Source organism: Mytilus galloprovincialis, chromosome 5 (assembly GCF_965363235.1).
Source record: "Mytilus galloprovincialis chromosome 5, xbMytGall1.hap1.1, whole genome shotgun sequence".
Taxonomy (NCBI): domain Eukaryota; kingdom Metazoa; phylum Mollusca; class Bivalvia; order Mytilida; family Mytilidae; genus Mytilus; species Mytilus galloprovincialis.
The window spans coordinates 75,160,513-75,186,110 of NC_134842.1; the positions used below are offsets into that span (position 1 = coordinate 75,160,513).

General features: G+C 32.4%; 1 protein-coding gene and 1 long non-coding RNA gene across 2 annotated transcripts; one reads left to right on the top strand and one right to left on the bottom strand.

Annotated features, from left to right (window-relative positions):
* Window positions 1-695: 695 nt before the first annotated feature.
* LOC143076417 (uncharacterized) lies at window positions 696-11,572 on the bottom strand. Its single transcript, XM_076252173.1, has 4 exons — window positions 11,338-11,572; window positions 9,354-9,410; window positions 8,490-8,600; window positions 696-898 (listed from the first exon to the last, which is right to left on the bottom strand). The coding sequence occupies exons 1-4, from the start codon at window positions 11,423-11,425 to the stop codon at window positions 819-821; spliced, it is 336 nt and encodes a 111-aa protein (XP_076108288.1). The 5' UTR covers window positions 11,426-11,572; the 3' UTR covers window positions 696-818.
* Window positions 11,573-16,462: 4,890 nt separating this feature from the next.
* Window positions 16,463-23,068, top strand: LOC143076418 (uncharacterized). Its single transcript, XR_012978640.1, has 4 exons — window positions 16,463-16,596; window positions 17,382-18,147; window positions 20,204-20,337; window positions 21,511-23,068. It is a non-coding gene; the product is annotated as an uncharacterized LOC143076418 (long non-coding RNA).
* The last annotated feature ends 2,530 nt before the right edge of the window (window positions 23,069-25,598 follow it).

Here is a 25,598-nt window from a genome sequence, read left to right on the forward strand (position 1 = left end):
TTTAACCTTATAAGAAATTGTAAGAACTTTCAAACATCGTATCATCTTTACCTTTTCCCTTTCTAACACAATTTTACACGTATCTCGAACTGATTTGCTAGGTCATCCTAGAACTGGAGAACATTTGAGGACAAACGTCATCTTGGACACAATTCGTGACTTAGTTAAATAAATAACATTGTATTTGATGCCTTCAAACTGTTCAGAATATATTAAATTTTTTTATTATATACTTAGTAGTAAATACAGATAAATTGTATGTGTAATACAATCATTGGCAAGCGTGCTGTATCCGCCACCCGTGATGATATCGATATCAGCACGGTTGCAAAAGCTTTATCACACCTTTAATCTGTATGACGTCACGTCATCGATTGCAGTCACTGTTGCCAAGGCTTTCAAATCCCTTATCTGTATGACGTCATGTCAAACCTATAATCTGTATGACGTCATGTTACATAAAAAACATCTACTTGAGGTATATGTATATAATAAAGTGTATATGATATGGCTTTTTCAATATCACACACCATATCAACCCTCAACCAATATAATCCCTCGAGCAGAGCTCTTGGGATTATAGTGGTGTCTCGGGTTGATACGGATGCGATATTTAAAAAGCCATATGATATTCTCTATTTATCCGTGATATATTGTAAATTGCAACTTAATAATTGTAGCTTTATTTTGCGCCATACGGACTGTGATATTATCTACATTTGACATTAATACATTATAACATTGATTCAACACATTGTTAAATTGTATTATTTTTTTGTATTTTCTGCTTTTTACCATTTTGTTAGATTGACTCTTGATTACAGTATCAGCACATGATAGTCTTTTCTGCTTGAGACCAATCGTCGGTTAGAAATAGTGGTCAGGCCGTTACACTTACCTAAAATGTGAAAAAATACATGCTTATTTTGTGAGGAATTTTAGATCCCTCAATGCTCTCCAACTTTGTACTTGCTTGGCTTTATAAATAATTCGATTTGAGCGTCACTGATGAGTCTTATGTAGACGAAACGCGCGTCTGGCGTACTAAATTATAATCTTGGTACTTTTGATAACTATTAGAAGCGTCATTTGCTAGATTTCATGTTTGGAAAAAGTTAATCAGTCTTATATTTATAAGGTTATGAACATATAATCTAAGTTGGTGGTGATATTGAATATCTGATTTATATACAAGTTAAATAAGCATTAAGACATGACAAAAAAACAACAATTACCAAATAAAGTATAACAAGCCAAAATCAAGCATATGACATCGCAATAAAAAAAAGTAATGATTGTACATGTCTGAAGTGCTAAATATTTAAAACCAATGATTAAATTGTTTTGGACGGCTCTATTAAGATCAAATGTTCTCTTTTCATACTTTTTCGTATTTCTGACGGTGTTTCAATCACTCAGTGAAATTGATACTATTGATTTGAAGTACGTTAACAAAAATCAATCCTATCACATTCGTTTTATAATGATGTTTTCATTCGTGGAAAAAATCTGGCCATAGGTAAATATATAAATATTTTAATTTATAACACATATGTCGACATGTTTTATTTTGAATATGTTAGGACGATTTGTTTTTTAACATTTTCATTTTGAAGCAAGAATTTTGATCATTTAATCATATATACTAATTCATCATTAATACTAATTGATAGCATTAGAAATATCGGAAGCGCTTAAGCCGTTATCAGGCTGACAGGGGGGAGAGTGTTTTTAGAGTGATCTGTTTAAATACGCAATAACAAACATTTGATCAAATGGGTGTATGATATTTGAATATATGTACCAACACAATATACTACAACTCAACTGAATGAAGAAAAAATAAATCCCAACATAAATATATTTATATAAAAACATTTGACCGATATTGGCGCTGTATTACCGTCTGTAAGGGAGGGGCAAATAATACCAAAGGGACTGTCAAACTCAGAGATCGAAAAAAAAAACTTACAACGCCATGGCTAAAAAAGAAAAAGACAAACTGACCAATAATAGTACACAAGACACAACTTAGAAAACTAAAGACTAAGCAACACGAACCCCACCAAACATAATGGGTGATCTCAGGTGCTCCGGAAGGATAAGCAGATTCTGCTCCAAATAACTGGTTCTTGGTTAATCTTCTGATTCAATATTCTTTTAACCACCTATTTCATCTTAATTAATTGCTCTTTTTTGGCTTGATGAAAGATAACCAGTAGCAACTCATGGCTCCACTTATGGAGTTTTAACTGATGTGTCGAAGGTTAAGGCATGTCACGATGCAAGAGGAACCCAGGCAATGTGATGACAAAAAACGAATGCGTTACAATGTGGAAATATGCAGCAACCAATATGGATTTCACTTGAAACAATTATAAATCAGCTAGCCATGATATTTCCAGTCAGCACCATGTTCAACAGCTAAAACCATTCATCGTAATAACATTTTGTCCCCAATGACTGAGTTATATCATATGGCCATCCAAACTTCGATTCTAACGATCAGAAAACGAATGAGAGGTGCTATACTCCATACACGAGTCTTACACATTACATATTGCACGTTTCATTAAAGATCTAGACCAATTAGTATCTGCTACTTCCAAATCCAAGATGGAGAAAGACACCCGAGCTATCTTAACTGTAGATGAAAATAAAGCGATTTTGTTTTGGAAAAAAATGGGTCCTACTCTTTCACATTTACAAGGCGATCCTCGCCTAGAAACAGTTTCGACTTTCACAGATCGTTCATTTAAACCTTAAGAAGTTTGTCAATTTCAAGGTCAATGTCATCTGCTAAATTTAAATACAGAAATTTGTTTTGGAAAAGAAAGATAACACGTTGATAAAACAACATTCATAATCAAGACATACTGCCAATTATCTGGTGTTATGAAAACAGTTTATTCTTATTTATTTATGTCCTTTGTTTTCATGAAAGATTTCAAGTGTTTATGTGAACTTGTGCAATGACAGAATAAAGGACGGTGAATGTTCATAGATGTATAGCAACATCATTTATTTGTAAGCTTTCTTTTTTATAACTAAATTGATATTGATAACGATAAAACAATATATTAATTTAATTAGTACATTCAAATTATTTAATTGATAAGTTGAAATCATAAAGTTTATAAGTTTACCCGGTCTGCTTCTAAAATTACTGGCTCGATAAACAACATCAACGTGAAATAAGAACAAGCTATCCCGTTTGTAATAAGCTTTCCTCAGGTAAAATCAAACCTCCGAGCCAAAATCAAGTATGTTGAATTTTCAAATATACATCAGTTATGTCAGACATCAGTTTAGAGTTTAACTATTCCAATATGACGAGTCAAAAAGTAAACAAGTATGTCAGTAACACGTCTCAAAGTCTACCACTTTCGATAATTGTAATTTCTGTTACATTTTGATTACTTTAATTACAAAAATTTCCGGTCAAATTAAGTTGATTTAAGCGTGTTTTATGTGTTAGTTACTTTTTATGTCTGATTCTTTGACTTAATCATAATCTAGTTATTGTCATAAAACACACGAACATAATGCAATTTATTTCATTTTTGTCCGATTTTCTCTAACTATAACGGTTGATAAGATAGTCTTGATGATAGACAAATTCTAAGTTAAATCAGATCGGCCAATTTGGATGGCAGGCCGGTTCTTTGAACACATGTTAAAAACAAGATACCCCAATAATGAGAAAGGCCAATTTTGACAAATTTGATTCAGTAGTTTAGAGAAGAATATTTTGGTAAAAGTTTACGGACGACAGACGACGTACGCCAAGTTATGGCAAAAGCTCACTCTGATATGAAAAACAAAAACAAACAATACGATTAAGTATTTTAAGTACATCCTAAGCAGAACAAAAGTCACCAGGTACGCTCGATACCAAAAATATTTCAGGCCCAACAAAAAATTAATAAAACAAATAAATATTTTAATCAGCGCTGAACAAGAGCTTTAGCAGTAAAACTGAATCGTCGCGCTTCAAATGTATTTGAGGAAAAAGCTAAATTGATTTCACCACAATTTCATAAATTATGGAAAAGTTATCGGAATATCTAAAATATCATCAACATTATACCTTTTACAGAACTACCGAATCACTGACTATTAGAGTGATGGTATCATTGAAAAAAATAGAACATAGAAATGCTTATTTACATGCGCGCAATACAAATTAGGAAACTGATAAGTATAGACTATCGGGTTTTCTACATATTGATATCGTAAAATATCAGTCGCAAGCCACAATGTGAACCTTTTTGGAGAGTGAGCGCAGCGAACGAGCTGGAACGTTTCACATTGTGTCTGATATTTTACGATATTTATACGAAGAAAACACGATTATCTGTTTATCGTTCTATTACTGGTCTTTTCGCTCATCCTAAGACAGTTTTACGCTTGACGAAAGCAAGCTTGACAGCGTCTCCTCTCGCATTGTCAGGTCGCTGATAACTTCTCCTCTCACATTGTAAAGTCGCTTATAATGCCTGGTCTCGTTTTGAAGTCTTGATGCGAGAATTACGAAGCGACAGAGCAGGATGATGTATGCATAGGGAAGGACGATAATGGCATATATATATTTAAATACAATCGATATCCTGTAAATTGAGTAAGAATGTGTATTGTGCAATGTTGTGGTAATTCTATTTGCGTAGGGTACATAACGATACCAGTATCATATGAACTGTGTTAATTCGATTTGTGTAGGTTAATTTACACTACAAACCAGTTATAGTCTGAAATGGCCTATATCTGTACTCGACTGTAATGATTGTTACTAAAACAGTCTGAAATGGTTTGCAATTTACTTGATAATACTTGACTGTGGACTGAACCATACTTAACAGTCCTAACTTGTACTCGACCGTTACCCTACCAGTAATTAATCATTAAATAGGCGTCTCAACCATGCGTGACCTAGTCTGAACCATGCTCGACATAGTCTGAACCATACTAGACCTAGTCTGAACCATACTCGACCTAGTCTGAACAATACTCGACCAAGTCACAACCAACCTATACCTATTGTTAGTATATATCTATTGTATTTCAACGATTTACGAACTGTTTTAACAACAGGTTTCTACTGGCTGGAGATTTGAACAACAATTTGAAATTAAAAATGTATTCAATATAGCATTAACATATAACTTCAAAACAATATGCATTAACACTGGCATATAGATATCTATCTCCTTTAAAATAAAACAGGCTGAACAAATAATATCAAAACTGAATTGTAACTAATAGTTTCAATCTCATTCAATTTTTTTTTAATGTTTTAGATATAAGTTATGGTTACTGAACAATTTTTAACCATTAACTTTAGCTGCCTAGTATAGATTTATGGTGTCAATTGAGTTTAGCTTATTTTAATGCATTAAACATTTTTTGTTTCAATACATATTAAATATTTGATAAAGCAACTAAATAAATGAAAAAAAATGACACCTTTGTTTTTGATTGTTAACCAAGAATTATATACAATCATGATAATAGAACTTCCATAGCAATCCTTGATAACCTTTAAAAAAAGGAAAGCATCTCCAAAGTGGCAGAAAAATATTATTTTAATCACGTTTTAATTTTTTGGGTCAAAATTGAAGACATATTTTACAAGAAAAACTTTAATAACGTGTATTGCTTACCTCACAACATGTGTGTTTTACAGGTAAAAAAAACTCTATTTTTCTTAAACTCGTGTATAACTTATCTTATTTTAGATTTATGATTTTGACTGTCTCTTTGGTATCTTTCGTCCCTCTTTTATCTAGTGTATTTTAAAAGGCATTGCGATTTCAGCTAAACAGGATAATGTAATTATGAATATATGTTATTTAGAATGCAATGCTCTCTAACGAGATGTGATCTTTTTAATGAGTTTTTCCCAAGTAAGAGGTATTACTTTATACTTCACCACTAATCAGAAGAATATTTTTATCAGTTTCTTTAATTTGTATCCCTTTTTGATATCTATGAAAAATATATCCCAAATTATAATAATAGATATATTTCTAATATATGGTTAAGCAATTTCAATAACTGTGTTGGCTTTTGTTACTTCATTCAAAGATAATTTTATAACTATTCTATGTAAACAAAAAACCTATGTAGTTTTTTAAGACATTTAGGAAAATTAAGTTAAAAAAACACATTCCAAACAAGATCACCATAATAAGATTTAATTACCCTCAGTATAGATGTGTTTTTTTTAGTAAAAGAAAATTTATTCTTCTAAAAAAAAACAAATCTAAAACTTTAAAACTGATGTCATTTAATTATGACATAAGATAATTTGATTTAAAGATCTCTATTTGATGAGTCATAACCTTGTGTTGCTGTTGTCATGTCAGTTAAAAATACATTTGTTTTAACAGTTAGAATTAAAAAAAAAACCAAAACAGAGGTTAGTTGGTCAAGTATGGTTCAGACTGGTGGATGATTGTTTAGACCAGTGGTCGAGTATTGATAAGACTGAAAAAGGAGGAGTACAGGTTGAGAATATGTTTAGACTGTTTCAGACTAGTCCAGTAATAGACTATTTTCAATGGCAAAGAGAAGGGTCAAGTAAAAATCAGTACAGCCGAGTATGGTTGAGACTGGTGTCGAGTAATGTCGAGTAAAATTCAGACCAATTCAGAATGCTGAAATAAAATTCAATACAGCTGAGTACAGATATAGGCCATGTTTATTCGATGTTCGTAGGTTTCGAACCAATATCTGTATAATATGAAAAAATAACTTTCGAGTCTGATGCACTTCTGTCAAAAACGTTGGTTTTAGTGATTATCATTCATGCGTGTATAGGCATCGTCACTTCCGTTCCCTTGTTGTGCGAGATGTTAGAAATGACGCTATTTCGCACGAATTATTTTGCAAATTTATTTCTCATAATTAGCACTGCTATCATTAGGGAATTGTGATAAAGGAAAATACAGGACAAACATTATTTTTAGTTTATCCTGCACAACGACGATAACTAAGACGCTTATGGAACGTTAAAAGAAAAGGGATACAGGCGGTCCCTTCTATATGGGAAAGGACGTTAAAAAGGCGCGCATTATTGACGATTGTTTCCGGGAAAGGACATAACTCATAAGTAATCTATTGATTTAACACAATTGATCAACTACCGATCGCGAGTTTTTAATAACATGAGCAACATGACGGGGCAATATGTGGAGCAGAATCTGTTTATCCTTCCGGAGCACCAGAGATCGACCAGCCATCGGTGAATTTGTATTGCTTAGTCTTCAGTTTCATATGTTGTGTCTTGTGTACTTTTATTTGTCTGTTTGTCTGTCTGTCAGTTTAATATCGACCTATGAGTTTGACTGTCACTCTGGTATCTTTCTCCCCTCTTTGATGGTGTGCTTGTTTTTTTCTTCAAAACAACGTGTCTTTTTACGAAAGGTATTGCTATGAAAAAAACATATGACTTTTCACAAGACTTTATATCCTTTAAAAAAAACTTCCAAAAAAACTAAAAACACCCTTAACAGCGTCTACAACAGCTCCTATAGCCTTTCCTGTTGACATGAGAGCTTGCTCAAAAAAGCCAGAATCAGACCTGTGTTCCTCCCAAAACGTCATTTCTTTATTAAACAATTTTTTTTCAGCTTCCTCTCGCAACCTTATTTCAATGTCTCTTTCCGTTTCTATACGACGAACTGTTAATGCCATTTCTCTTTGTTCTATGTCTCTCCGCATTTCATCAAGGTCCTGCTTGTTTTTGTTTTTTTTATCTTCTCAATATCAGATTCTTGTTCGTTGAATTTAGCATTCAATATTTTCATATTATTTTTATGTTCAATCTTCTGGTTTTCAAATTCTTTTTCAAGCTCTTTTTGTTTTTCTTCGAACTCGTTTTGAGCAGATTTCTTAACTGATTGTATTTCCGTTTCAAGTTTTTCTGTTTCTTTCCGTTTTTCTTCTTCCCATCGTTCTTTTAATATTTTCTCATTTCTTTTATACTTATCATTTGTATAATATTTCCCTTTGTTTTCTGTGACAAGTTCGTCGACCATTTCAAAAAGTTCGATCACTTCTGCCTCACGATCAGCACGACAACCGCCATATCCAAACGCTGTATATCGGTATTCGGTCCGTTTCAACAACCACCTAAGAGCCGATCCATCTTTTAAATTTGGAAACAAACTGCTTAATTGTACGTTTTTCATGATCTAGTCTGTCTTTTCCAGTGAAAACTACAATCATGTAAGCAATGACCTCTTTTCCAAGATGTGTGAGAAAAAAGTCAAATGTATCTTTTTCTTGTTGGGTTAATCGTCCAATCTCAGTAACAAAAATAATAGCATGTAAACCCGGAGCTGTTTGGCTGTAACATTGTGCAATCTCTTTCATAGTTTGATTATTAGGTATACTTGTATCAAACAATCCCGGAGTATCAACAACTAAGAGATTTCTCCCGTAACGCAGTGAGCGCGCATATTCCGTTTTTCTCGTTACTGACTCACCCGAAGTGTCTGCCACAAAAACGTCTTCCCCCAATATTGTGTTTCCAGTAGTACTTTTACCGACTCCAGTCCGGCCTATAAGCAATATTCTACGTTCATTTTCGGTTATACCTAAAAACGAAGAATAGTATCAAAAGTGTTAACCAGAAGAGACCAGTGATGGTATTGCACGTATGTTTACGTTTTATGACACTTAAGCATTGACTTACGAACTTGCAAGATCTTTGAACATAATTGTAACTTAAACATAAGTAACAAATAAGGCAATTGGAGAATCAGGGTAGTAGAACTGTATAAAAATAAAGAGATGTGGTATGATTGCCAAATACATAAGTGCAGGTCATCAAATTGCCTTCACCAATGAGCAAATTCTATACTGAATTTAATTTTGTAGTTACTTAGAATATCCCGGCATTGTAAACAAGATTAAAAAAAGAAGCTACTTGGTTTGAAAAAAAATGATTAGAACATTGATACCGTATTGTTTTTCAATAGATATATTTGCAATTTATCATTAGAACATATAATTGTAAAAATGTACAACTATTGAACCTCAAATTTGTTTGCCGTTTCTGTAAGAACCCTCATTGGCCTTATGCTTTTAGTTTTCATATTTCCATTTTGATATATTCAGAATATAATCATATTTTTAATAGAAAGTCTCTAGCGCAAAAGTTTGCCAAATATTATGTTTTTTGTCTTATCATAAGGTTCTTTTTTGTTTTCTGTACTCTGCAATGTCATAATTATTTGTTTTTGTCTCGATCGAATCAGAACAAGGTCCTCTATTCAAAATGTGTTTGTTTTTATTGAAATGTATTTGAAATTTGAAGGAAATTCAACTGGTATGTTTTCAATACATACCGATATCTTCACTCTTCTTTTGTGAACAGTGACGAATTTCGCTATCTGCAACCGTTCCTATAAAAAGGGATCGTTTGAATTAAATTATGAAAGACAAACATTTTGGCATGAAACTGAATTGTCCAGAGTTAACATTGCTCTATTTTTATTATTTCGAGGGAAGGTCAATGCTAGTCTGTTTTCAAGTGAACAATGTTTCTATCGTTACTGCCTTGACTGGGGGATATCAAATCTCTCGAATATTAGATTTTAAACATACAAAAAATCAAAAAGCCTCACATTATTTGTTGCAGGCTAAAACACTGTGATTTTTAGCTTAAAAACATGAATTTTTTTATTGCGGACGCGTGTACGATATTTTCTTTTTGCGCGGCTTTCCAGTGAGAATATACATATTCGCTTTTGAACACGATAATTTCCTCGAATATCTGACTTTGGGTATGTTATCATTTTCAGTTCTGACTAAGCAAGAACATTCATTTCATGAAGTCATGGTATATACATATGGTATATAAAACATCCTACATTTACAAATCTGAAGATATTCTAATTCGAACATTTCGATCGATACTCTGAACATGTAAATAATAACATTACATGAATTACACAGTTTTTATTTTATTCATTTGTAAAAGTATTGTAGGATTAAACTATTTGATTTCAATATATAATATAATCGTACAGAACAATGAACCTTTTCTTTCAATTAAATAATGTGTTTTGAATTTATTTTTGTTTTCGCTTTCGATGCAAATACTTTCAATTATCTATTTTGCTCATATTATTTATAACTATAACAGACGGAAAACCCCACAATTTTGAACTATTTATAACTGGGGAGAAACCATATTAATACCATTTTCAAAAATTGTTACATGTAGCGAACGTTGTTGTACATTCGAAAGAGGTCGCTATTACTGATTATACTAAAATGTATATATTCTTATTCAAATTGTCTTGCCGACCATTTGTTTGTGTCCCATAACTTACACTTACTCGGCATTTGACCAATTCATTCAGATGGCTATAAAATGAGCACTGGTTCAAAAAAAAAAAGTGTGGGTGGGGGGGGGGAGCTCTGATTTTTTTTATGTAAAAGAATAGTCTGATTCCAAGCTTTGACAAAAACAATATTGTTATCTAAGAGAAGGAAAAAATATTTAGGAATTTCTGATTTTCTACAACGAAATTTGTTTTACATGCACACGTATAAAAATTGCGGTTTTTATCCAACGCAGTCATAGGTTTGAACGTAGTTTTCAATTTAGACTCGTTTATATTTTTTCGTTTGGGCTTGTATCTTATTTTCCCTCCGGTTTATATGATCCGTTCATCCTATATTGACTCTTAAAATTCAAGAGTCTATCTGAAATTGAGGGTAAATTATATGGCCTTCGAAATACCGTTTCGATCCCTAACATCACTGAAGAGACATATATTGTGGAAATCTAGATCTGGTTTACAACAAAAATTGACACCTTGTGTTTGTGGCATGACATCTTGGTCACAAGTTTATCATTTTCTGTTTAGTATTAAATTTATATTAAGATCCATTTTGTTACACCTCGTGATCAATTTTATTTGGCAATCGCCAATGGCAGCCAGCAGGGTTTAAGAACATCAGTTCATTGCAGTTGTTCGACCTGTTAGTCAAATGCGCTTTGTTTAAATATACTTTTTCACTTTTTTGGTATTTTGGAAAATGTTGTTTGTGCTGTATTTATACCCTTCTACAACGAAATTTGTTTTACATGCACACGTATAAAAATTGCTGTTTTATCCAACGCAATATATATATACAAGTCTAAATTGAAAACAAAGTTGAAATAGATTGCATTGGATAAAAACCGCAATTTGTATACGTGTTCATGTAAGAAATATCGTTGTAGAAGGGTCTAAATATAGACGGAATAATTTATAAGCGTGTAAAAATGTTAAATAATGTATATTTTCTTTTTTGATATTAAATATTTGAATGTCTTACCTGACTGTGAACTACAGCTCTCCTCTGCGGAACATGAAATTAGTAAAATTATAACACACAAAATAAGTGAGATGTTAAAAACCTTCATGTTTGTGTATAGTGACGAGTTTGTGTTTAGTAATGACGTTTAATTACAATATGTTGGCTGAAAAAACCGAATCAATATATAGTTACGGAAAATCGAAATCGAAACTTAAACTGAAAATTTCCACACACTTAGCCATGTGAATATAGCATCTGCAATATACATTGATTATAGCTATTATCTGATATAATAAGCATGTCCCAGCTTGTTGACTTGTTGTATGGTAGGTCATAATTTTGCATTAATAGTTGTTTGGTTTATTTTCAAAATTTAAGACTGTCAATTTATCTTTTAAATAGTTGATTGTCTGATTTGGTCACCCCTAAATAGAATATAATAGTTTTTTAAAGTCCGAATATTCGTCCGATGGAAATTAAAATGTTAATAAACGTATGACACATGTACTCGTATCTCCTTTTATCTGCAGCCCTATAAGAGGCCATCTGAAGATAAATGTAACAGAATTCAAACGTGTAATCTAACTTTTTGATTAAGTAATAAACGAAAAAGAATAATACATTTATTATTTACAAATTGTTGAATCGATCAATGCAACATATTTTTTTCAAACTTAACATTAAATATAATGGTGCAAAATCTCAATCAGAAATTCTGAAACTTGTTTTCCCTCTCTTAGATCAACATATTGTTTTCGTCAGATTTTGGAATTAGTATATTTTTTTACAGAAAAAAAAACATACCCCCCTTTTTTGACGATTCCGATTAACTGTGTTCGAATAATTGTGCATTTCGTTTTATTTGACATTTACTGACCTGTAAATCAAATAAAGCTGGCTTCATATGGATGAAATAATTGAAAAGAGTGTAAAAAGTATACATAATATTTCTTTTAGGTTTCAAAATTAAATATTAAACATCTTATCCGACTATGAACTACAGCTCTCATCTGCAGAATATAAAGATAATAAAATTGTAATCCACAAAATAAATGAAATTTGTAATACCTTCATGTTTGTGTTAAATTCAAATTATAAGTTTATTTTTTGTGTTGTTATGACGTATAATTAACAATTTGCTGTATGAATATACAGAATCAATAGTTATATACGGAAAATCGAAATCTAAAATTAAAACTGCAAATTTCCACACACTTAGTCATGTGAGTATAGTATCTGCAATATATATATATATTGATTATAGCTTTTATCTGATATATACTAAGGATATCCTAGGTTGTCGACTCTTTGCATGGTAGGTCATATTTTACCATTATCAGTGGGTTTTTTTAATGATTAAATACTGTCAATTAATCTTTCGAATAGTTGACTTTCACATTTTGTCACCGCTAAGTAGAATATTACATTTTTAAAAGTCAAAACATTTGTCCGATAAAATTATAATGTAAATATATGTACGACACCAGTACGCATGTTTTATTTTATCTGCAGCCCTATAAGAGGCCACCAAAAGACAAATTTAACAGAATTCATACGAGAGATTAAAAGGTTTGATTAAGTAATAAAATTTATAAAAAAATAATGTATTCATCAATAGACGAGATTAAATCTACCTGATTTAGGTTTAAGATGTCAAATTGTTGAATTGTTCCATTTGAACATATTTTTTTTTCAAATTTAACAGTAAATTTAATGATGCAAAATCTTATTCAGAAACTTGTTTTCACTCTCTAAGCTTTTGTCAAAGTTGGGAATCAGAATATTCTATCACATACGAAAAAAACAAAAACAACATTAACATACCCCACCCCCTTTTTTGACGATTCCGATTCGCTTAATTGTACATTTATCTAATAACACTGGCTTTAAAAACCACGGTCGTGTGGAACATGTTGTTTAAACCAGTTTGTTTTAAAATTTATTAACAAAAATTGTTGTTCTTGCTTATAAAAGAGGGGCGAAAGATGATAATGTTAATACAAGAGGAACTCAGTGATGAGAAATAAGCTGACAACGCCATGGCTAAAAAAGAAAAAGACAATAAGACAAATAATAGTATACAAGACACAAAATAGAAAACTAAAGACCAAACAATAGGGTGATCCCAGGTACTACGAAAGGGTAAACAGATTTTGCTCCAGATGTGTCACCCGTCGTGTGGGCCCAAGACCACAATTAATGACCCCACTTTTCGTTTTCCACGAATATAGTTCCCTTTAATTATAGTGTATTTTTTCTTTATTTTTTTCTTTGCCTTTCTCATACATTACTTAGTTTTTCTGGGGTGGAAATGAAAGAAGAGAGCTGAAATACACTTTTGGATGTTTTATTTGAACGGATTTAGGTAAGAGTTATTTGGCCAGGTGCAAAAGGTTAAATTTACACTTTTCGGAACATCTTTTGATTTGCCTATTGGGATATGGATGTGTATTGGCCAAATTTGTATGATGTAAACATGCAATTTTTCTGAAAATTGCATATATTTTTGGACTTGCACTGTACATTACACACACAAAAAATTAGACAAAAAGAATAGGAAAATGCAACAAAACGTTATAAAGAACTGATAAAGGAATCAATTATGGTCTCGGGCCTAAAAGGTGCATTTCAACAAATTTTGAATTGTTACTTTTACAACTTCTCTGAATGATCTATCGGTATTAATTTGTCAAACTATATGAGAGGAAATGAAACCACTTTTATTTGATAGAAATTTTATAAAAAAAAGTCACTTTTCAGCTGACATGCCCAAAAAGTAGCTTTTTCACTTTTTTCCATATTTTTGCAAAAGCAGCATTCTTACTTTTTTTCTGACAGGTTTGTGGTATTTATTTCAGTTGTTTTACTTAATTGTGAACTCTGAACACAAAGAAAAGTAGATAAAAACATAAAAAGAGTGCAAAATATGCTGTTTTAATAGTCTAAGTCTAACGGTCCGTGCGAATCAAGTGAAATGTGAAGTTATATGCACTTAAAAAATGTATTCCGTTAAACAGATTGCACTGAATCTATATCAAAAGCACTTATTACTGGTTGTTCGAACTTGACTGTCTTACAGAATACCTTTATTTTCTTCTGTTGGATGGCTGGTGGTTAAAATATTGGCATTTCAAGACTGAAATTTCATGCAGGTTTTTAACAGCAAAGTGAATAAAGTTTGCATCACACCATACATACTGAATACATATATAGTTAAAAGCAACAGTCTTGTTACATTCATATTTGATCATATCTCAACAAAGATTTGAGCAAAAAGAAGCATATTTCCATCTTCAATATCATTTATATGCAATTATATGGAAATATAGGGAACGGCACAAATTGACAACTTGTTATTTTAAGCTTGACATTGCCTAAGACCATGTAAAACTCAGGTGTTATGCTATTTGAAACTTATATTTACAGGAACAGAACATTTATAATATGTAGAATATTTTGTTTTAACTTAACAACTTCAGAAAATTATTGTAAGTGGAAAATATTACATATCATATAAGGCCTCACTTCATTGAAAACCTCTTTTTGTTTGGCATAGGCACATATACAATTATCTTTTGGTTAACTTTTTATAAGTCTCATACATTTAGTATGCTATCTGTTACTTTGGACAGATAATATCTTTTACAGTGAGACATCAAAGGTCCAAAATTTGAAAGTTGAAATAGTTCTATTTCAACGTCACAAACTGACTTATAATACACTAAGCTTAAATCATGCCAAGTTTTATTGGAATTGGTCAAGTTTTTGGCCCCTAATAGGCCCAAGACCACAATTAATGACCCCGCTTTTCGTTGTCCACGAATATAGTTCTTTTTAATTATAGTGTATTTTTTCTTTAATTTTTTTCTTTCCCTTTCTTATACATTACTTTTTTCTGGGCTGGAAATAAAAGAAGAGAGCTGAAATAAACTTTTGTATGTTTTATTTTGAAATGATTTTGATTAGGAAAGAATGATTCGGCCAGGTGCAAAAATTTGATATTTACACTTTTCGGAACATCTCTTGACTTGCCTATAGGGGTATGGATGTGTATTGACCAAATTTGTATGATGGAAACATGCATTTTTTCTGAAAATTACATATATCTTTGGACTTGCATTGTACATTACACACACAAAAAATTAGACAAAAAGAATAGGCATTTTTTTTTAATGCAACAAAACGTTATAAAGAACTGATAGAGGAATTAATTGTGGACTCGGGCCTGTTGTTCATGTAATTACAAACCCGGTAATCAATCTAATTCGATAGATCAGATTCTTGAAAAGGGAACGGGATTATAATTCAGGCTTAAAGAACATATCCGATATCATCTTTGAAACTGATATTCTATAACGATCAACCAAATGTAAATTCTACAAATGGATGATTTCAACTTCATCATTAGAAAATATTGGTTTGTGAGCAGCAATCTTCCATCAAAGAAATCATTTTAGAGGAAATACAAGCCCGGGAATATCATATCAATTCGAAAATATATACTCCTTAAGCAGGCGCTACTGGAATGAAGCAACAAAGTATGACAAGTTCACAATAGGGAAGCTGAAATTATCTCTTTTGTCGTAAAGTTTGTTTTTAACCGACCCACATTGTCATTTTCTAGATCCTTTATCTCTAGTTCAATGGGATATATGAGATCAATATAGTAACCTAATTTGGATTTATTTAGTGAGAGAAAATCATCTATATAGCGGAAAGTACAGATAAAGGATATTGCTAACCTAAGTAACTGACGAAGTTGTTTGATGGATTAAATAAGAGGAAACATAGTATATGTCCCTAGAACAAAACCCCACAGCCCTCCCTTAAAAGATAATGGTGCCTAATTCTTAAGGGTGATTAAACCATAAAGTTTTAAATATTATTTAATATATATAAGGTGTTGACGGCAATCTTAGTAACTTACAATAATATTTCCTTTTTCCCATGTTACATAACATTTCTAACAATAATTATAATTAACAATCGACCATATGCATAGTTTTTTCTTTTGATTTTTAGATGTTTAATTTTTGTAAACAAATATTCGTAGGTTGCTTAATTCATACAGTTTAAATATTATTAAATATTGTTAAGGTTTTAACGGCAATCTTAGTTACTAAAAAAATATTTATTTTTCACATGCTACATAACAATTCTAACTATAATTATAATTAACAATCGACTATATATAGTTTTTTTCTTTTGGATTTTAGATGTTTTATATTGGTAAACAAGTATTCCTAGCTGTTTTTTTCACCATGTATTTTTCAGAAGGTATGTAGCTGTTATTTAAATTTTTTGATTACAAAGTTCAAGTACAGTATTTGTCGAACAATCGGAGATTGATTTGCACGAGCTTTCGAAACAGAACGATAAACGACGTTAGCCGATATTTTCTCCTATTTCTCAATAACGAGTACAAATGTTTTTCATTTTTGGGACACTTTACAAATGATTGGTTTTATCCTGCAATTAACCCTACATGTACACTTAAAAACACGGACTGCGAAGCAGCCACCAATATGAACTGTATACTTTTGTTAAAAGAAACACATCGTTAGCTCAAGGCAGTAGCAGGGTACCAGGATACTTTTTATATAAAAACAAGAAGAGCAAATATGTGTTTGCATAGTTTCTTGTTATTTGTACAAACGATGGCTGATTGCATGATAAATACAATTTCATTTATGTTGAAAAGTGAGAACGGAAATGTTAAAAACAAGATAAAACAAGAGATCTTTTTATCTGATGAAAAGAACAAGAGATTTTCCATTTACATGAACGACATAATGCTTACGACTGCCAATATCATGAGAACTAAATTTACTTTATTGCAAGGTGTATACGCTATACAGAATAAATGATTACATTTCAACACTTGAGTTGTTAATTTATAATAATCCTACAACTTAATTAAACACAGCATTTGAAGAAAATAAATATATAACATTCCAAGAAAAAATTTAAGACTCTAGCCTTAACTCTATCTGTCCGTGTGATTTGAATAATATTTTTTTTATATATGTATTTGTGCGATACTGACAATAAAATTATTCCAGATGTAGCCATGGAAAATGAATTTCGCATTTTATTGATTGGAAAAACAGGAGCAGGAAAAAGTACCACCGGAAACAGTCTTTTAGGAAGAGAAGAATTCACTGCGGATGTATCTGACGAATCCGTTACCAAATATACCAAGTCTGCAAGGGGAACTTGCAATGGTCGCCATATTGTTGTTTTTGACACGCCAGGTTTCTTTGATACGGAAGACGATAATGCAGTTATACTACAGGAAATATCTAAAGCATTGACATTTCCCGGCATGCATGCCACCATATTTATTCTTCAAATTGGACGAATGACTGCCGAAGAACAAAACACTATAGAAATATTTATGGACTACTTCGGAGATGAAGTCAGCGATTTTGTAAGTGTTGTCTTTACAAATAAGGATAGACTCCAAAATTCCAATACAAATATAAAAGATTTTGTCGAAAACAAAGTAAAAAAAGACTCTCCTTTGGGTGCACTTCTACAGAAAATAGACAACCGTTACATTTCACTCGGACTAAAAAACACTGAACAAGACGTTCACATGATAATCGAAAATGTATATAATACTGTTAGAAATAATGGAGGGAGGTTTTATACACATGAAATGTACACCGATGCTGGAAACAGACAACACGAAAGAGAACAGATGGACCAGGACAGAAACGAGAAAGAGAGAAACAAAGAAAAGCAAAAAATAATTGCTAAGGAATATAGAATCCAAAAACAAAAACTAAAAGAACTTGAGACGAATCAAGAGATTGAGGCACTCGGGTATGTATATTATGTAATATGCATCATGTAGACACCAACCATTCATCTTTTGTGAAAAGGGGGAGGAGCATGTCTTTTTTAATATTGGATAAATTTAAATAGTTTGTTTATACATGTTTGTTTATGATCTATGGCAATAGTACTAAACAAGAATTATCTTTAAATCAGATAATACATCATTCAGTTTTAAGTCACTTTTGGTTCGTTATAATGGTATGTTTTTAAAACATAAAACAAACATGTAAACTAGGGTATACAGAAATAATCCATGCTCTGTTTCTATGCTCGGTTTATTTAATTCGTGTTTTAACATTTAATACGAGTATAAAAAAAAGAGTAATCAGCAGACAGTTATACATTTTGCTAATTTAGCTTTTAAGATTGTCATCCTATCTCGACACGTTATTGCGATTCTGATCTGACCAGCCCTAGCCTTTACGACTTATCTACATGCGAGGCATTAATTGAGCAACATACGCCACTGGTGTTAAATTGATCACAGTGATTCTAACATGGCGGCCCCCAAAACAGGTAAAATCGTATTTTTGTAATTTTTCCGTGTACACGCGTTGTTTTAAAGAATTACTAAGCGACTAGGTTGATGTGTATGGTATTGGTGTATGTGTGTGTTCTTAATATCATAGGTTCCCTTATTCCCCCCAAAAAAAGCTATTGAAAATTTACGGAAGATCACCGTAACTCTAAAAGACGATAGCCGTAACTTGTGGACAAATAACTTGAAAGATAATCGTAACTGTTAAAAATATGTCCATGATCATAGTTACTAATTTTGTCAGAACCCTCCGCCTACGAAATATTCAAATAAAAAAAGTTGTGTATAGATAACAGCAAACGCGTAAACAACATTCGTGATTGACATATTTTTCAACATACAAACACCATTTGCATAAGTTTACAATTTATCTTTTGCATAATTCAGCAGAACAATCAGATATCAAGTCGACACCATGTGTGTCTTTTTAGTTGTATCTAAAAAATGCATAACCTTTGGTTTAAAAAAAAATTGCAACTGACGGAAATCATGTCAATATAGATGTTTCTTAATTTTCGTTTCTAACCTTCAATAAATATAATAAAAAAATTGGCAAAAATTGCATCGAGAGAAAAGAGTGCACCTTTTTATGTGAGGGCATGTTTGAGATGAATACTTGCTCTTGAGAACGTAAAACGTAAAAAGTAAAGGTATTTGATACATCATCTCGCTTCAGATTGTATCATTTTTATATATCAAGTTTACAGGTTGACCTTATAACATATATATAAAGTAGGTGTGTTCGATAAGGAAATTTTCACCAACAGTACTTGACGACAAATTATTCATTCGTTCAAGCCACACTATTAAACATTCAAACACGATTTATATATAGTCGCCTATCAGCACACCGAGAAAGTTACGATCACCAATAACAAGTTACTATGATGATGGCCAAGTAAGGACTATCTTATAAACAAGTTACGACTATCATAACATACAAAATTCGTTGGAGGTACGGTGATCTTCCGTAAATTTTTAATGGCTATTATTTCGGTAACAAGGTCACATATGACATTATGAACACACACATACAACAATACCATACAGATCAACCTAGCGGCGGGGTAATTTTTTACAACATCACGTGTACAAGGAGAAATTAGAAAAAGACGATTTTACCTGTTTTGGGCTCCGCCATATTGGGATTACTGTAACTGCATTTACGGTTATCATGTAAATGCCACTGACACACTTGTATTAACAACTTTGATTTGACCCGGTTGGGAATCAAACCAACGACCAACCAAAACGATCCAAGCAAGTAAGATAGCACAAACCCGCTACAGCAGTTTTATGAAAAAAATCAAGTATTAAAGGTAAAAAAAAAACCAAGACAAAACCCTAAATTCTAAGGAAAATTCAAAACGGAAATTTTCTGATCATGCATGTGCCAAAATTAAAAACTCAAATACAACAAACAAATTGAAAATAACGGTCATATTCCTTACTAAGTATATTCAAGAATCAAAATTAATTTTGGGAAAAATCTTTTTGAGGAAGACAAGAACGTGAGAGATTGGATGATAAACGCAGACAGTTGGAAGTGAAACGACAAGAAGAAATAGATGGATTCAATGAAGAGAAAAGGAAATTAAATGAAAAGTTAGACGAGAAAATGTTGGCCCTATTTGAAGGTAAATTAGGAATTTCTATAAATGTTCAATGATTTAAGGCTACAGTTGTTTACGAAACAGTTTATTGTTAAAACTGTTTCGGTATAAAAATGTATTTTCTTAATCGTCGAAGATTAAATTGATAGTAAGCTCTGATCTGATCGGAATACATTTGAAATAAAGCAGAAAGGATGAAATGAAAATGTTACCGGTTATATTATCCACTTTTTATGGTGACTATGATTATAGTGTTCAAGTACTATATAACAAAAGTTAATTAACAAAAGTACAGACCTCAATTCAAAATGGAAGTCCCTAATCAATTACAAAATCTAAAGCTCTAACACATTAAACCAATGGATAACAACTATCATATAAAAGGCATATATATTCAAAGCACATAAGCAAAGACAAAAGACAAGAATACAAAAAATTACCATTGCACAAAAACACAATGACGGGATGTTTAAGAAACGAGACACGTCTCATCCATATTACCAAAGTATACTAAATGGTAAAAGTAATAATTTATAAGGACAATAAAAAGAATACAAAAAGACTTAATTAAGATTATAAAAAAAACGTCAGTACCTATAATATATACTTCATGACCATCGTGTATTATTTGTGAAGTCAAAACGGAATATTTATCAGCAAGATCTTAATATCGTCCTATAACTTTTTTTTAGGAAAAGGACGAGAAATATTTTATTCAACACATAAATAAAGTAGTATACCGCTGTTCAAAATTCATAAAACGATAGAGAAAAAACAAATCCGGATAACAAACTAAAACTGAGGGAAACGTATCAAATATAAAAGAGAACTATAACACAACAGAGACACAACACTGAAATGTAAAACACACAGAAACGAACTATAATGTATCAATGGCCACTTTCCTGACTTGGTACCGGGCATTTTATGAAAAAAATGATGGGTTGAATCTGGATTTGTGGCATGTTAAACCTCCCGCCTTAATGGCAGTGTTAATTATAACATTAGAATGACAATATTACACGACAGGGCTACAATAAAATAAATGTGCGAAAATATAGGATAGAGAAACAAACGAATAATAGCCATCATAAGGTAACAAGTTAAAAAATATTTGTATACGCCAGACGCATGCTACGTCTTCACAAAACAAGGTAAAAGACTGGTTTTGATAACAATATATTTTATTTTCGATAGGATACCAGATGGGATGTTTATTTGGAAGTAAATGTGACAGAGCTGATGCAACTATTGGTAATCGCGGTAAAATATGGCACTACGAAATACCCAGTGATGTAGTATTTGTTTGTTGTCGAAGAGGTAAAATAATGTCACTTGATGGAAGAAGGTGTTTCTGTAACTGAGGGAACGACTTGGACATAGACATAAACTGCGATCTTGTTTTTGGTACATTTTAAGGTCATTATAACTATGTTGATTACTGCATATGGACTGTTGTAGGCCGTACCTTGACATATATTGGTTTACTTTTACACGGGTTTTTACATTCACAAAATCACCAATCATAAAGTCACGTCGGATTTTTACCTACACAAAACCACCAATCACCAAGTCACGTCAGTTTTTCACATTGACAAAGCCATAATCACAAAGTCACCTCTAGTTGTCACCTCTACAAAGACATTATCACAAAGTCACGTCGGTTTTTCACCTTGACAAAGACATCTTCACAAAGTCACGTATGTTTTTCATCTCTACAAAACAATTATCACAAAGTCACGTCGGGTTTTCACCTTGAAAAAGCCATTATCTCAATGTCACGTCGGGTTTTCACCTTGACAAAGCCATCAACACAAAGTCACGTCAGGTTTCCACCTTGACACAGCAATCATCACAAAGTCAAGGTTCACAGTTCCAGGTCTGATTAGCAGTTTATGTTAGATGACGAAACAAATATATGACAGACATACAGGCAGATTTATAACTGACAATGTGGTACGGGTTTTATTCATTGCTTAACGCACAACAACGTAACACAACTATGCAATGGACTATGCTATGTCTTTAAATTACATAATGAGGTACATTACTCACAAAATGAAGCAACTCTTTTAGTCTTTTAGTAGATAATTCACATTCTGCAATGTTGTGGTGTGTGCTAACAACATGTTATCAAGGAAGAGTGGAGCATGTTATCTTATTTTTTATTTTTATTTTACACTTTTATCACTGATACTGTAATGACATTCAATACAAATTAAAGTGTTTTGATTTGTTAATATTTGTTCGATTGAAGACTGAAAGAATTTGTGTAGATTAACGACTTGTATGGTGACTGTAAATTAGTCATTTCGATTAAGTTCCGACGCATTTGCATCACTTAAATATTTTAAGTAGATATTAAAAAAGATATTAAGCAGCAATCACTAAAACATGAGAATGCAAAAGATAAAATAGTCATTCTGCTTGAACTCATTTGTTTGGAATCAACCTGGTAATTCCAAAAATCTTCTTATATTATAAGATTTGCACATACATTTGTCTTATTCATCGCCTACACGGCCAGTTTGATACTTCTTTTGTGAAGAAAATCACAGCACTAAAATATTGCAATTAGTTGATGTTTCACGACTTGTTGTTGATAATCCTGTACTTTGTGTTTATGTAAGGCTGACCATGTATTATCATATAGTAAATAAATCAGTCATAACCTTTATTTAGGTTTAGTTAATGGTAGTAAGTCTATTGCAGAAAAATCCAAGAAATATGATGCATTTAATAAAAGTCAAAGTTATTGATAAGTACAACATGTAAAAAGTATAAAGTTATATTAAAACAATTGGCTTTATTTTCCATGGCGTTGTAAAGTTGTTTTTGACGGTGGTGTGTGTTGTAGTTCAAGGTCTTCAATGTTAAATCGCTCATCAAAATCAATCCCAATACTCTCTTCCCTCTTTCTGTAGCCGAGGTGTTGTACTAAGACGATGGCAGGCCTTTTGAAGTTTGTTTGGGCTGGTGGCTATATCCGTATTGATGATAACACCCACTGAATTACCTTTGTACTTGGTGTGAATGTTTTACACTGATTGCATACTTGGTGTGAATGTTTTACACTGATTGCATACTTGGTGTGAATGTTTTACACTTATTGCATACTTGGTGTGAATGTTTTACACTGATTGCATACTAGGCTTCCTTCTGACTGTTGAAGTAAACTCTAGCCTTGATCTTTTGGTTTTGGGCAGTGGCGTGAACGATGAAATTGAGAATGGAAATAGAGAATGTGTGATAGAGACAACAATCCGACCAAAGAGCAGATAACAGCCGAAGGCCACCAATGGGTCTTTAATGCAGCAATAAATTCCCGCACCAGGAGGCGTGCTTCAGCTTGGCCCGAAACAAAAATGTATACTAGTTCAGTGATAATGGAGGTCATACTAGATTCCAAAACATATGTAAGAAACTAAAATTAAAAATCATACAACATGTACAATACCATTAAAGCCCAGAGGCTCCTGACTTGGGATGCGCAAACCTGCACTGTTTTGGTGTTCGTCCATTGGGCAAAACGCTTAGTATTGTGTCGTCTGGTAGATGGTGTCTTTTTCTTGCTTTTTGGGGCCTGCTTATGTTTTCTGGATGACATGTACGGTTCCTTGCTCTAGGTGAGCTGAACTGAAATGGCCATCTATTTTCATGGTTGAGAGTCAGGCTTTTAATGTATTAGGAAGTTCCATAACGACTGTCCACGTAGTGACCGATTCAAAGTTCAATTAAAAAATGTGTGGACCCCTTCAAAGATAAGTTATATAAGGGTCTTGGCCGATTGTCAAATTAAAAAAAAAAAAAAAAATAACTTTGTAATCAATTTTAGAAAAGTTTTAACACCTTTGTTGTTTGACTCATAAATAGATTACCTTGGGGGAAAAAACGTTTGGAATTGTGAAATCCCAATGCTCTCTTAATTTGTACTTTATTTGGTTTTTCAAATTTTTTCATCATTTTTGATTCGAGCGTCAATAATGAGTCTTTAATGAGGGACAAAAGATGCCAGAGGGACAGTCACACTCATAAATCGAAAATAAACTGACAACGCACTGGCTAAAAATGAAAAAGACAAACAGACAAATAAAAGTACACATGAAAAACCATAGAAAACTAAAGACAAAGAAACACGAACCCAACCAAAAACTAGGGGTGATCTCAGGTGCTCCAGAAGGGTAAGCAGATCCTGCTCCACATGTGGCACACGTCGCGTTGCTCATGTTATCACAAATTCGGTGAATAGTCTAATTCGGTAGGTCACATTCATGAAGCGAAAGGTATTGCAGTTACGACGTAAGGAAAATATCCGATATCATCTGTGAAACGGTTATTCCATAACCGTCAACCAACTCGTGATGGCGTCCGTAAAATTTACGAAGGGATGATTTCAACTTCACCATTTGGAACTCTTGGTTTAATAGCTTCCTTGTGAGCAGCAACCCTCTATCAAGAAAATCATTATAGGAAATGCAAGCACGGGAATATCGTATCAATTGGGAGATATATACCCTGTATGCAGGTGCTGCTGGAATGTTGCTACTTAGAAATGGAAAGTTTACAATTGGAAAGCTGAAATCATCTCTTTTGTCGTAAAGTTTTGTTTTCAACCGACCCTCATTGTCAATTTCTAAATGTAAGTCAAGATATGAAGCCGACTTAACTGTATCTGTAGTATCCTTTATCTCTAGTTCGATTGGATATATGCGTTCCACATAGTCACCAAATTTTGAATTATTTAGTGAAAGAACATCATCTATATAGCGAAAAGTAGAGTTAAAGGATATTGCTAACTTCTTATCTTTCTTCCTAAGAAGTTCCTGCATGAAGTCAGCCTCATAATAATAAAGAAACAAGTCGGCAATAAGAGGGGCACAGTTTGTTCCCATTGGAATGCCGACAGTCTGTTGAAAAACACGTCCTCCGAACGTAACAAATATGTTGTCAATCAAGAAATCAAGCATCTTGATAATATCAGTTTCAGAGAATTTTTGGTTCGAATCAGAGTGATCCTTTACAAAGTAGGATTTATCCCTCCCTAAGACAAGATACTTGTATATACGTTGGCCATTCTTTTTTACGAAGCAAAGCAATACCAACTCTTTCAATTTGTCTTTTAGTTTGAAATGTGGAATACTGGTGTAAAGAGTAGAAAAGTCAAAGTATTCCATGAAACCTCTCTGACGTACTAAATTATAATCCTGGTACATTTGATAACTATTGTTAACATCAATTTAATCAGCAATCAAATCCGGGCTTCAACATAATCGTGAAACTACCTA

Bases quoted from the DNA above. Each gene is read 5' to 3' on its own strand.
- LOC143076417 (XM_076252173.1), bottom strand. From the start codon at position 11,425: ATGAAGGTTTTTAACATCTCACTTATTTTGTGTGTTATAATTTTACTA. The intron at 8,601-9,353 runs GTATGTATTGAA...CTTCGTTTTTAG, and splicing joins AAAGAAGAGTGAAGATATCG to GTATAACCGAAAATGAACGT. The intron at 899-8,489 runs GTGAGTCAGTAA...TTCACATTTTAG, and splicing joins TTTTGTGGCAGACACTTCGG to GTAAGTGTAACGGCCTGACC.